Source organism: Solea senegalensis, linkage group LG9, assembly GCF_019176455.1.
Source record: "Solea senegalensis isolate Sse05_10M linkage group LG9, IFAPA_SoseM_1, whole genome shotgun sequence".
NCBI classification, from domain to species: domain Eukaryota; kingdom Metazoa; phylum Chordata; class Actinopteri; order Pleuronectiformes; family Soleidae; genus Solea; species Solea senegalensis.
Window position 1 is genome coordinate 1,131,347 of NC_058029.1, and position 13,886 is coordinate 1,145,232.

General features: G+C 41.9%; 2 protein-coding genes and 1 long non-coding RNA gene across 5 annotated transcripts in view; 1 reads left to right on the top strand and 2 right to left on the bottom strand.

The window, feature by feature from the left end:
• Positions 1-277: 277 nt before the first annotated feature.
• Positions 278-9,470, bottom strand: il21r.2 (interleukin 21 receptor, tandem duplicate 2). 3 transcript variants are annotated; one of them, XM_044035093.1, is made up of 10 exons: positions 9,386-9,470; positions 8,087-8,265; positions 5,383-5,478; positions 3,689-3,809; positions 3,434-3,603; positions 3,057-3,172; positions 2,773-2,944; positions 2,531-2,636; positions 2,359-2,443; positions 278-1,735 (listed from the first exon to the last, which is right to left on the bottom strand). In XM_044035093.1, the coding sequence occupies exons 3-10, from the start codon at positions 5,450-5,452 to the stop codon at positions 1,250-1,252; spliced, it is 1,326 nt and encodes a 441-aa protein (XP_043891028.1). In that variant the 5' UTR covers positions 5,453-5,478; positions 8,087-8,265; positions 9,386-9,470; the 3' UTR covers positions 278-1,249. The 3 variants fall into 3 exon arrangements, with proteins under 3 accessions (XP_043891028.1, XP_043891025.1, XP_043891027.1); XM_044035090.1 differs by having other exon boundaries at positions 3,024-3,172; XM_044035092.1 differs by lacking the exons at positions 8,087-8,265; positions 9,386-9,470 and adding an exon at positions 5,592-5,886 and having other exon boundaries at positions 3,024-3,172.
• A 6-nt stretch (positions 9,471-9,476) lies between these two features.
• The window catches only part of LOC122775262, a 5,704-nt gene continuing 1,294 nt past the window's right edge, over positions 9,477-13,886 (top strand). Inside the window, exons 1-4 of the mRNA XM_044035094.1 lie at positions 9,477-10,133; positions 10,755-11,072; positions 11,763-11,844; positions 13,464-13,886. The exon at positions 13,464-13,886 is cut by the window's right edge and continues 1,294 nt beyond it. Coding sequence (XP_043891029.1) covers positions 9,734-10,133; positions 10,755-11,072; positions 11,763-11,844; positions 13,464-13,878 — 1,215 coding nt within the window. The 5' untranslated portion in view covers positions 9,477-9,733 and the 3' untranslated portion in view covers positions 13,879-13,886. The remainder of the gene's footprint in view (positions 10,134-10,754; positions 11,073-11,762; positions 11,845-13,463) is intronic.
• LOC122775265 overlaps positions 10,823-13,886 on the bottom strand; it is a 25,155-nt gene continuing 22,091 nt past the window's right edge. The window contains exon 6 of the long non-coding RNA XR_006361081.1: positions 10,823-11,038. This is a non-coding gene — a long non-coding RNA (uncharacterized LOC122775265). The remainder of the gene's footprint in view (positions 11,039-13,886) is intronic.

The window sequence follows — 13,886 nt, forward strand, 5'->3', positions numbered from 1 at the left end:
CAATTAGCAGAGTTGACATGACAGGAAGATCGAACTGTTCTAGCTTTCTTTTATTCTTTTTTATTCTATACTTTTATGATGGAGAGTTCTTTTGTCTCTGCCTGTGGTTGTTGTACAGTACGACGACGTGAAGTGAAAAGAAGAAGAAGAAGAAGAGTTTGAGAGGTGAATAAATCAGTGGTTCCCAAAGACGAGGCCACACATGGGTTGAGTGACAGATTCTTCCTGTGTTTAAATAATAACAACAACGACAATAAATAACAAAATGTTGTGGTGATGTATTTTCTGTTGAGTTCAACATCTTTATTGGGCTTTTCCATATAACCAGGGGAAAAAAGATAGATACAGATATAATTAACATATAAGTGGATGGTTATATCATGTTATATCATGTGTAACAGAAATAAAGAATACATTACAGAGCACACTGACCTAATAATAACTGTTAGAAATGCTGCTCCTTTATATAAATATAATATAAACCAACACTTTAAACAATAATAACCATGGCAACAAAAACATCAACAGGGGGTGGGGCCATGCCGCTTATAAACAGATGCGGAATATGTCGAAATAAGAAGAAGAAGAAACATACGAGATATTTGTTTTCACTTTTCCTCTCAAAAGAGAGACAGAGGAAAAATACAAAAAATAAAAAGATATCATAATATATCATTAATCACAATGATATCATGTGCTGTAAATGAGTCTCTTGTTACACCGTGAGACCAGAAGGACTCACTTCATTTAACATATTATAACCAGAAGTCTCTTTTGTAAAAGCCTTTAATCTGCTGTACTTTAGATAAGGGCCTTACTTAACAGAGGCAGAAGTTTACTGTACAAACAAAGAAAAACAGCACATGATTCTTCATTTCAGGACAAAATCTGACTGTTTGTATGACTGTATGACACCTCATCCATCTGACGATGAGCACTCAGCATCTCCCTCTCTCTCTCTCCTTTCTCCAGACCAGCTGACAGAATCACAACACAGCATAACGAGAGCACTTGGAATGGTTTGGTACAGGACAGCACGTCATTTTCGTTTTTGGACTAGTACTAAAACCCTTTGGGTACCAGAGTACAGCAAGGTCACAGCAGTCAGCTGAGCAACCAGCACAGCCCAGCACAGCCCACGTCCCGCCTCCCAAGTGACGCTACTGTTCTCAGTGAAAACACAAGCCTGACCCGGGGCTGTACCATTCCAAACCAAACGTACCGCGATGGAAACGCAGAACACCGGTTTTCATTTCACTAACACAGGAACAAGACCTCCTGCCGTTTTGTTGAGAAGACAGTAGTCGGTACAGAAACATGGCGGTGGACTGGCATCAACCGGACTGTTGGGTAAACTGCACTCTGGGCTCGGCGTCATGTCCTTGCAGCTGCAGCCAGAGTCTTCATGGCTCGTGTCTAAGAAGTCTTCAGGTGGAGACGGCTTCTCCTGAACGTCCTCGCTGCCAAAGCCCCAGACGGAGCAGGGTAGCTGAGTGTAAGGAGTGTCCGCGGGACACAGCACAGTGACAGGCGGGGGCTGGGGGCCCCCAGGGGCAGCAACATAGGAGGTGTGACACTGACTGAAGGTCAGAGGCGTCACTGCCAGGTTGTACAAGTCCTGGTTCTCTTCTGCATCCTTCGTGATGGGTTTGTGTACGACGTTCAACACGTCACTTATCAAGATCTCATCAGTTGAGTATGTTAGTGCAAATTTACCTTGAGGGCCAAGCCATTCCTGTAAAAGCAGTGAGAACGAGCAGCTTTGATTCATTTACAACACACAGGTAAAGCAGATGTGTCATTTGCTGCCTATACACAAGGCAACGGTTGAGACTGTTTGCTTCACACTCTGGATATGAAAGAGTTTCCATCCATAAGTTCAAATGTGTTCATGTTATGGATTTTGGTGAAAGAGATTGAGCGGTATACAATCGTTAGTTTAAAGTGTCTAACAGAAAAAAAACCCATTGTATCTTCATCAGGCAAAAACACTCAAGTAAATGTATTAGTTTAAATAAAAACACCTTTCATTTGTGAGCTGGGTTAATCTTACAATAGCTGCATGGTGATAATGTGGACACCAACGTGTGTGTGTGTGTGTGTGTGTGTGAGATGCAGAGAAAAATGCTATATTTAAATAAACTATATTTTCCCTTTTGTGCTGTTAATAACTATTGTGTATCATTCAAACTTCAAACTTCTTTGAGCCTAACATCATTCTAAACTATATATATATATATATATCTCCTCATAATCCTGTTTGCCAAAATGTAAACATACTTACATGAAACTAAACTACCTCGAGGAATGTAACCCGGCCAAATATTTAAATATGAGTGTGTGAGAAGTGAAAGTCACCTGGAGATTTCCATCGTGTTGTTGATACAGCGGTTGGAAGAAAGGTGCTGGTGACGGGGTGTGGGACAAAGTTTTTATCTTCATTCTGTCGCACACACACAAAATAAAGCTTTATCATCAATATCTAGAAGAGGTAATGTAACAGTGATGATGACCAGAGCAGGTGCAGTACCTTGCAGTGGGGCTGTAGAATACACACAGCACAACTCCCATAACCACGCACATGGGGCCCAGTAATTTGGTGAGAGTGACTAATAGATGTTCTTGTTCTGAGAAAGCTTCAATGAAATAGTTCAGAATGGGTGAGTAATACTGCACAGTTCCTCGAGATGTGGAGATATCAGTATGATCTGTCAGTACATGCAGTGCAATGAAGACGTTGTACTAAAAGAAAAGAAAAAAGGCTCATTTTACCTTCTTGCATGTCATTCTCCCAACACGTGGGTCGACTCCATTGACTCCATGTTCCATGATATAGAACATAATGCGATTCAAAGGTTTTTGATCTCACTTTCGTGCAATATGTCGCTGGCGCTTCAGGTCGTGATCTTGGAATGGATCCAAACTTCCCAGTAAAGCTGAACAACTGTGGAAACATTCCAAACCATCATTGGTCAGCTCTCACGTTGATATTCCACAGCGAGCAGAGTGACTGCGGCTCTTACTTTGCCGCTGCTGTGAGGTTTGAAAAGCAGCACCTCGTAGACGAGGAATTCGGCGAGGTAGAGATGATCTTCATAACCACTCTTCCACGTGATGTTGAAAGCCTCTGGTGTTTGAGTGACATTAACCTCACGCGGGGCTGTCAGCTGAACTGACCACAAGCATTCATCATTTATATTCATCAAAATCAACATGGATATGATCATTATTATGATGACAACACAGACATGTGTGTGACTTAAAGCTGCAGTGTGTGACTTTAACACAGTGACACAATGCTGATGAAGTAGTGAGGAAAAACAAAGGCTACACAGAATTACTGAGGTTACGCAATTAACCCCGGTTCTCTGAAACATGAGTGAGGGAGAATTTTAGGTGAAGGGATTAATATGAACTAGTCATTCATACTTACTGTTCTGTGTCGGGTTGAAAGCCTCGTTCAGAGACTGGCAGCCAGCGTCATCGCACACTCGTATTTTGAAGTTGAAATAATCGGCCATTATCTCATCATTGTTGACTTTGCAGACACAGCTGTGACTGTGCGTCTCTGCTGTGAGTGGACAAGTGTACGTCACGTTACTCCTGCAAACAATGACCAAAAACAGAGACAGTGTGGACAAAGTGACGTTTACACTCACTCACGCCATCGTGCGAGAAGCACAGTTACCAGTTCTCAGTAAACTTCAGGCTGTAGCTGCTGTTGCTCTGTTCCGTGTCCGGGTCTCCAGTGATGTTCACCACACAGGAAACTGTGTCCCAGTAGGCACTCACACATGAATATCCATCAACTACAAGTGGGAGGAAAGATGTTAACCAAAGTATTTAGATCATGAGTGAACGTTCACCTCTAAGATCATTACATTGATAAAAGTGTAACAGCTGCAGCGTTCATGTTATTGGCCTTGACCAGTGGCTCCACCCTTTTTTTGAGGGGCTCATATTTCTCACAACTGACCCGTATTATTATTATTATTATTTATTCACTTGTCACTATCACACAGGTCACACAGCATGTAACTACAGAATCACCGATCACAGACTGGGTCGGTTCCACGAGCAGATAAACTGATCTCCAAAGCCTTAGGGGCCGTCCACATGAGGGAGAACATCTCAAAACGCCGGCCTTGCATTTCCCTGTAGACGGCGAATACGCTTCTTTAGAAGAACGATGGCGTCAGGTTCCCACCTCTGTCCAACTACTGTCAACGAAACCTAACTGTCTGAAAACACAGCAGCTGTCACTAGAACACATCCTGTCTTTAGGGATTTCACACACAAGGTGAAAAAAGGGTTAGATCATAAAATAAAGAGAGGAGAAAATAAACCCTTTCACAGATAGTTCAGTGATCGGCTGCACTGCACATCCACAGCTCGTCTGTGTGTGTGTGAATTGTGCATTTCCATCTCAGATTATTTATAAAGTATTTAGATTTCTAAGAGGAAGTTCTGTCATTCTGTCTCTGTATCTGTTGTAATATCTGTAATGAAGCAAGTTTGGAGTGTTACAGCGTAACAGACGTACAGTCCTGGCATATTTACTCGAGCGTTTCGGGTCATTTTGGGGGTTCTTTGTGGACAGAGATATTTGCTGAAATGATGTCGTGTTCACGGGAAACTTTTTTAAAACCACAAAGAAAAAGGTTTTTCGCTGTTCCGTGCCGTTTCAGTGTGGATGTGTCCTGAGTGACAGGAAACTCCCCAGCAATACACACACATCAGAGGAGGTTTGACCGGTAGGTGGGAGACATTTGTTCTGAATGGGCCATGTTCTGACCGGCGCTGTGACCAGAGCTGTGGCCGTAGGTGTGGTCAGTGTCTGTGGTGGCAGTGACCCCTGGATGCCATCAAGCTGAAGAAAGCAGCTGATGTGATGTGATGTGAAGCTGTGGCTTTGGCCGAGACGAGAAATGTGTAAATCTAATGAATATGATCTGTTCTTACATAAGAAAACACAGAAAGTGTCCAAATAACTCTTTGTTACTTCAAATAAAGTGACGAAGCAAAGCATATTGAGATCGAAATTCATGTACAACAACTTCCTTACTTACTACTAATAAGCAATAAGTCTGAGGTTAATGAGGGAAAACTCTTAGTTAATGGCTTACTGGTTGTACTTAAGACTAATTAAGAGCCAATATGTCACTAATTTTCATGCTAATAAGAAACTAATTCATGGTGAATATGTGTTCCCTAATCTAAAGTGTTACCACACTAATAATAATAACAATAATAATAATAATAATGATGATAATAACAATAATAAATTGCCTTTCACCACACTCAAGGTCACCTTACAGATTAAGACAACAGCAAGAGTATAATTGTATAAAGCCTGAAGATGACCATGACACAGGTCTGTACCTGTGATGCAGCAGCTCACTGTGAGGACGCTGGAGCACCAGCACACCATCAGGAGCTGCAGACACTTCATGTCTCCGTGGAAACGAGGATCACACTCTGTGGGACACAAGTCAAAACTTTTCTTAACTCTATCACATAAGACATTTATCATTTCTGACTAAAGAATATAAAAAGAATCAAAAAGACAAATAGATGATGTGTGATGTTACCTTGTGGGCTGCTCTGGTGCTGCTGATGTGTCAGACAATGAATGAGATGGAACTGAGGTTTAATGGTTTTTCTCACAGGAAGTTTGTGTCACAGCTCTTAACGTCACTGTTTTTTTCTTCTGGGGGTTCTTGTGGTTAATCTCTTGTAGTTAATCTCATTTAAACAACAATTATTGACTTACACGATATTTAACGAGTCACCCCTCTGGCTAAACATAATTTGGATGAAGGATGTCCTGAAAATGTAAGCATTTTTTAAATGTACTTATTATTTTTTACCATGAAATAATGCATGTAATAGAGACATGAGCTTTGATTCCTCCTCTCATTTTCAGGAACAATTCACCCACTCATACTCTTAAGTTTAATATTAACAGTTACGTATATATGCATATGCATATATATATATACACATATACATATATATATGTGTGTATTTAGAAAATATTGGCAGGTTTAAAAACAGTTTTTCAGATCAATATTATTAGATAATATATTCCATTTGATGTGTTGACAGTATCTATGGGTAGCTACAGTAACACAGGTAGACAAATATTTAATGAAAATGTTATTGCAGGGAAAAAAGCCCTGACTAGGAAGTGGATGCTCCATCATTAGAAAACTGATTTGAAATGATTTACAAAATCTGAAGAAGACCTGAAGAAGACCTGAAGATGACCTGAAGATGACCTGAAGATGACCTGAAGATGACCTGAAGACCTGAAGAAGACCTGAAGAAGACCTGAAGAACACCTGAAGAAGACCTGAAGATGACCTGAAGATGACCTGAAGAAGACCTGAAGAAGACCTGAAGAAGATGAAGAGGACCTGAAGATGACCTGAAGACCTGAAGATGACCTGAAGATGACCTGAAGATGACCTGAAGACCTGAAGATGACCTGAAGAGATGACCTGAAGATGACCTGAAGATGACCTGAAGAAGACCTGAAGAAGACCTGAAGATGACCTGAAGATGACCTGAAGAACCTGAAGAAGACCTGAAGATGACCGAAGATGACCTGCCTGAAGACCTGAAGATGACCTGAAGATGACCTGAAGATGACCTGAAGACCTGAAGATGACCTGAAGAAGACCTGAAGAAGACCTGAAGAAGACCTGACCTGACCTGAAGAAGACCTGAAGAAGACCTGAAGACCTGAAGATGACCTGAAGATGACCTGAAGACCTGAAGAAGACCTGACCTGAAGAGACCTGAAGAGAGACCTGAAGAAGACCTGAAGAAGACCTGAAGATGACCTGAAGAAGACCTGAGAAGAGACCTGAAGATGACCTGAAGAAGACCTGAAGAAGACCTGAAGATGACCTGAAGATGACCTGAAGAAGACCTGAAGACCTGAAGACCTGAAGACCTGAAGACCTGAAGATGACCTGAAGAGACCTGAAGACCTGAAGAGACCTGAAGAAGACCTGAAGAGACCTGAAGACCTGAAGAGACCTGAAGAGACCTGAAGAAGACCTGAAGAAGACCTGAAGATGACCTGAAGATGACCTGAAGAAGACCTGAAGAGACCTGATGAAAGATGACCTGGAAGATGACCTGAAGAAGACCTGAAGATGACCTGAAGAAGACCTGAAGAAGACCTGAAGATGACCTGAAGATGAATGAATATGTGTGACATTGTTCTGTTTGTTCAGTTCATCACTGACGGTAAAATGAAAAATGAAAGGGACAGCTCTAGAAAGAGACTGTTTTATTTTATTAGATGAAAATGATATTATTCCTTTTGATACGTACGTTTGTATAAATGTGATGTGTCTCTTATAAATGTCATCGTTAAAATGTGAAAGAGCTCCCAAATAAAATGCTGTGTCTTTGAAGATGTTGATTATTGATATGAAGTGTTGTTTCAGCGGATGAAAGAAGCAGCTGCTCTAACATCATTTTACATCATCATTCAAAACCCTGGCTTATGACTCGGGAGCCCTTTAGGTTTTTGTCCATTATCCCCATGGTTAGATCTATTAATATAACATATATCAATAGCTCTAGCTGCACAAATAGAGTCTTGAAGAATTCAAAGAAAATATACTCTGCAATCCTAAAATCTCTACATTTGCTCTTGAGTTAATTCTAATAAACGAAATGTGATCATGGTAAAAAAAATATCATCATCACAATTGATAATAATAAATAATGTTTTTTTATAACTCTTGTTTATTATTAAACATTCAATAAATAAAGCATGGCCAATAAAGACAAGCCATAATATGAATATAGCAGAGACATAATCACTAGCTCATGTTTGCAGATAACAATTTGCTCAACCTTTTTTTACTGACACTGCACAAAACAGGACGGATGTTTCAGTGGTCAAAGATGAAAGACGTTATCACACATCGTGATAACTCGGTACAAGCTGATGAAGCAAAATCAGACCTGATCATGATCAGCTCTTGGTTACTGGCGGCTGCCTCTCGTTATGGAGTCAATATCACTGGGTTTACTGTTTTAACGTCAAACTTTGTTCACACACCAGCATTATCCAGTTTGCTTTCTTGTGAGGGAGCTCTGTGACATCACTTCCTCCTCAAACTCTTCTCAGAGTGACCATGTGAACTGCCGTCATCCTGGAAGTGCAGCAGCCGCTGTGAGGCGACAGCACACGCACTCGTCATGTTACAGGTCTTACGGCAGAGGTCTCAACCCCACGGCCTGTGGGACACATAATAATAATCAAGTTACACCCAAGCAGTTCGTAGTGTGTGGAGCGAATTAACGTATTTTAACATATAGAAGAAATCTATAGTAAACTGGTTTACTTTAATTCAAGTTCAGTATCAACACACTTCACTTTGGATACAAAAGTACAAATGAATACGAGGCAACTTTTGGGATTTCACTGCCCCCTAAAGTTATTAAGTAATTATGTCTCTGTAAAAATGTCTGCTTTCTATCATCAGGTCTCTCATTTACAAACTTAGATTTATAATAAATGAATTCATAAATACTATCCAAGTTTGTGAAATTGTTTGGACAAAATGTCTGTGACTTCCTTTCTGAAAAATTGAGGAATATATTGTTACAATGAAAAAATGTAGAATCACTGAATAATCAATAATTGTTCTACTTTGAAGGAATGTACTGTATGTAGTAAGTACTCCCCCTAGTGTTTAACCTCGTCCTTGTTTTATATGACGTATACTGTATACATGTTCATTTTGATGCAGTATTTGTTTGGTGTGTACATTTCTGTTGTACCGTTCTATAATTGTACATAAATAAAAGTCGGTGGTGCAGTGAGAGGCCTCGCACGTTGTCATCCTGTATGAATTTAGTGAGTTTACGGTGATACCATAAACTGTGCAGATGTGGTGTTACCACGAAAGATAAAAGAAATAAAAAAAAGGATGAAAAAGAGAAATAATCACAGCAGATACAATAGAACCTCACAGCATAATGAGGGATTTCTTAATGAAGTCTCATAATCTAATCTCTAGTATTGTATGACATGTGTTTTGTTGAATTCATTCACACTTACTACAAACTGATCAGTTTATTCATCTTTTTTTTTTTATTCTTATATTCTTATTTTATGACCCATCCTAGAATTAGGAGCAATGGGGGTTGGGTACCTTGCTCAGGGGTACCACAGCCCTGGTGGGGATTTGAACCGGCGACCTTCCGGTTACAAGCCAAGGTCCCTTTCCACTTGGCCACAGGCTGATGTGAGTACATATTATAGTTTTCAACTTCAAGGACTGAACGCGAGTCAGTCTCAACATTAAACACAACAAACACATTTACAAACAGTCGATGTTTACGTGTTATTCACCTTGACAGAGGGGGTGGGTGTGCTGCACTTGTCCTTCACAACCACTTGATGGCGCCCTTGCCGCCAGCCCGACATCCACTGACCGCTGTCAGCGCCGCAGAAAAAGAAAGCGACGCAGGAAGGAAGCAAACTTGAAAGCTTTGTGACTAAACACAGCGATAGTTTCACATGTTTTGAATCGACATCGATGCGTTGAGTTGGTTCTTGTTATGTTAAACACAATATCTGTGGCTGTGAGTGACTGGACTTTATGGATATCGAGTACACGCGCTGCTGTCGTCCGTTAGCTGCTTAGCGTCCTTAGCTCGCCCGTTAGCCTCGCCACATCAAAACAAGACGCCGAACAAGATGAACGTGGTGAAAAACCGGAGTTTACTCCCGAACCTGCGCGACGAGGAGACCGTGTTGGTGGAAAACGCGATCCGACTTGCGATAGACTCGATAATAAACGTGCTGTGCGGCGTGAACAGCGCCAGGACTCGGGAGTACCAGCAGATGGTGGCGGACCGGGACCAAGAGATCCAGCGGCTGGAGAGCGGTCTGAAGAGGATCGAGCACGAGCTGCACTTGCTCCGCAGACAGGGGTGCACCTGCGAGCTGTTCACTGACGAGCACGGCCTGGACCCTGGCTCCTCACAGGCTGCAGAACACCTGCAGGCGGCAGAGGAGCACAGCGGGTTCGAACCCGGATGCCACATGGACGCTGAGGTGATAGCGGGGCAGCAGGAGTGTGAGATGAGCATCTCGTGTAAGTAACCACGAGTTATGTTATGTTATGTTATGTGATGTTATGTTAAGTTAACCCTTCTTAAGTTGAAGTTGAAGTTTCCACATACACAAACATGTGTTTGTTTATATATCGTGACTATGGTCACATCGTGATCACGTGTCTTTGATGACTTTTTCTGGTTTTAAAGTCAGTTGCATTCATTATAATAACTTTGAATCATCAAATGATGTATATATTTTTTTTAAAAGCCACTTAATAACACCTTTAAGCCTAATTATTCGCGTTATAGGACAATTGTATTGTTCCTAACACATGTAAATATAAAAATCAAGCAGGTATTATGTGAAATCAAAGGTAATGACTGTATTTTAAGATCATGTAATACAGATCACTCTCCTTTGAGAAGCACAAACATCTCAAACGTCCAGAGAAACTACCAGTGTGCAGCTTTATATCCCCTCGTACCTCGTGTAAAAATATCCACATCACGTTTCACAAATGCATTTCTGAGGCAAAACATTCAAAGTATTTATGTTTATGTACAGTAAATAAACTTTATATACATATATGTTCTGTTCAGGTCTTTGTTCTGAGTCACTTCCACATGATAACGCTGCTTCTTGTCTTCTTTCTCCACAGTGGGACTTTTTGCCAGACCCCCCTCGCACGCCTCTTCCGAAAGCCACGACTCGGCTCCTCCGTCGTTCCCCGGCAGAATGTGCCTGGAGCAGGCCTGCGCCTCCCAGTCGTCCTCAGAGACGTCAGGTGTGACGTCAGGTGTGTCCGAGCAAGCGAGACAGCACCTACCGTCGTCCCCCAGCAGCCTCGTGGTCAAAGAGGAACCGTGTGACGTCGACGCGGTCCTGATCAAGTGGGAAATGAGCGAGGAGAGTTTCAGGGAGCACCAGGACAGCACAGGCAGCCTGTTTCAGGAAGAAGAAAGCCTCACTGTCAAAAGTAATATCACCTTTGTTTTAAGTAATATGCTTTTTGAAGGGCAATTGTATTGTGTGTTGACACCCAAACTAAAGTTTATAAACTGCTCACTCTCCTGCACCAACATCCATAGCAACATTAGCATTTTTAGCTCACCACATTTGGTTTTTGTCACTGAGGAAAATTTGAAAAAACACAATCTTCAGTTTCCAGTTGGATGAGGTTGTTAGATCAACTAGGGAATATAATCCCACGATATTGTCGATTTACTTGGATTATATTTACTTAGACTGAGCCTCTTGTTAAGTCTCTATAATCTGTTGTTTATTTCCTCTGGCAGCCATGTTTTCAGTGAGAGCCAGCCTCTACGTCTCAGGCTGGGTCTCAGTGCAGGGGGCATGCTTAGCGCAGTCAGTGCTAACTGTGGGTCAAAAAGCCCTCAATTATCCCTTTAACAAATGGAACTGGTATTTAAATGCAGTCTGCTGTTACTCAGTAACACAGTTATGGTAAAACTTTGAATTCTGTTATTTTAAGGAGTCTGTACCACAGAGCATCCACTGGTGTTTTGTTTGCTGATTACTTATTTATGCTGAGTTATGGCCAGTGTGTGTGTGTGTGTGTCTGTGTGTGTCTAAGTCGTCTCTGTTAAAATGCATTTGTATAGTTTGTGAGACAAAAAAAAAGTTGACTTCCTTCTGATCCCTTCAGATAAACACGATAACGCAGAGTTTCGGGAGAAACTGCCAGTCCACCCAGATAGACACCAAATCACAGAGGGACAACACTTAAGGTGAGTTATTAAACACTGCAGAAGTGCCATTTAGACCGGGTTCTTACCTGTGTGTTATTTTCAAACCCTGCATGTTTGACAAATGATTGGTAAAATGACAGAGTTCTAACACAACTTGGCTCGACTTGATTCGCCTCTACTCAGTTTGGTCTCAGGCACCAAGTCATTTTCAAGTACTTCATAGTACCTCCTCAATGTGGGCGGGGTCGTCATAGCATTAAATGTGATGTTAACACAAACTACTGATGGGCAGCGCAGTTCTTTACACTATACTGAGTCGTTAGAATCAGTTAATTACAAAGATGAGTTCGGTACTTCCTGCAGACTCCGTCTGACACAGTCACAGAAGTCACTGAATACACCAGACTCCTGTTAAACCCTGAGGTTTTAGGACTTTTCCTTGCTAAATGTTGCAGATTAATGCAGTTTCTCTGGATTTGAGTCTTTTTAACTTCTGCATTTCTCGGTTTGATTCTTGCGTTGGACGTCACACTCATCAGCTCGGCTCGCACTAAAAAAACAAGCACCGGGTACCAAGAAAGACTTGAATGTGAATGATGGATTTCAAACAAAATCCCATTTGAACTGACAACAACTCATGGGCTGTAAAGGAGATAAGGGACTACAGCTGATTCGTGTAGATGAGCTACAGCATCCAAGATGGTGTCGGTCAGGACACAAGACCAGTGTCACTTCTATGCAGTGGGGCTTTATTCTGACACTCACGTGTACACATACACACTAAATGACATGTAATACACACAGTTCTGAAATAAGAAACAATAAGAAACAATATTATTTTCTCTCCGATTAATTTCTTACATGTATTCACATGAAGAGTAAACATGAAATCATCACTCATATAAATACGAGACACATCATCTAACACCGCCCTCCGCTGACTACGCGGGTATTGAAAACGAGCGCTCACATGTAAGTAACAGAATCACATTCTTCACACAGCCAACATAAGTCAACTTAGACAAGGCGAGACACGGCGGCGGCGCAAGTTAACGAATGAAAACACTCCGATGTGAGCGTTACGCACGTTTGTTCATTCACTTCTACCCACAGTGTCACAACACAGGTAAGCTCTCAGGTGCATACACAAGAACAACGGTTCCTCCATCGAGGCTGTTATTGTTTTTTCTAAAAAAAAGTTATTGTCTGTTCTCACTTCCCATAGCAGCAGGAAGTAGGGCCATGGGCACTTCAAAATAATAGCCTTTGTGATGTAGAATTGCTGATTCTCGCTTTGAACAGTGAGTAGTTCACAAAGCGAGATATTGTAGATTTAAATAGACATAAGAGTTGATTAGATGATTAGATGAGTCTATTGTAACGTGAGCACTGACGTCAGCACTGACGCTAACTCATACAACTACACTTCAAATCCCCCAAACTATCCCTTTATGCTGCCTCTGGTTGTACAGATTCTTAATGTAGTTAGTTGATGACAACGCCTAGATGTAAATATCACCATCTACCCATGTCCTAGCAGTGAGTTAGCCTAGCATTAAGTACTGTATTCGACCATAGAGAGAAAAGACAGAGTCAAGCCTTGAAACACTGCAGATTTACTGGCTCTGTGACCTTTCCTCACCTCTTCATCTCTGCAGGAACAAGAAGAAAAGCGTCCCGATGTCTGAGCTGCCAGAGGAGGCTCAGAGACTGAAGAGGGCGGCGTGGAGAGCAGCATCCAGGCGCTACTACGCCCGCAAAGTAGCCCGGCAGCAGGTGAACCCCTCCCATTCCGCCACCTTCCCTCACATGCCGGCGTTGCAGTATACGCAGCCTCTCTCTTTTGTGGATAAGAGGAGGACGCTGATATCTCACTTACCTGAAGAGTCCCAGATAATGCAGAGGGAGGCGTGGAGGGCAGCGTCCAGGAGGTACTACGCAAGAAAAATGTCTCGCCACCAGGCTGAGCCGGCACAGTACGGACACCTGCTCCAGAACACAGAGCCATCTGGAGAATCACAGGAATCTGAGCGAGGATCCCGAAGCAACACTGAAGGAATAATGTGCAGATGATAGATGGG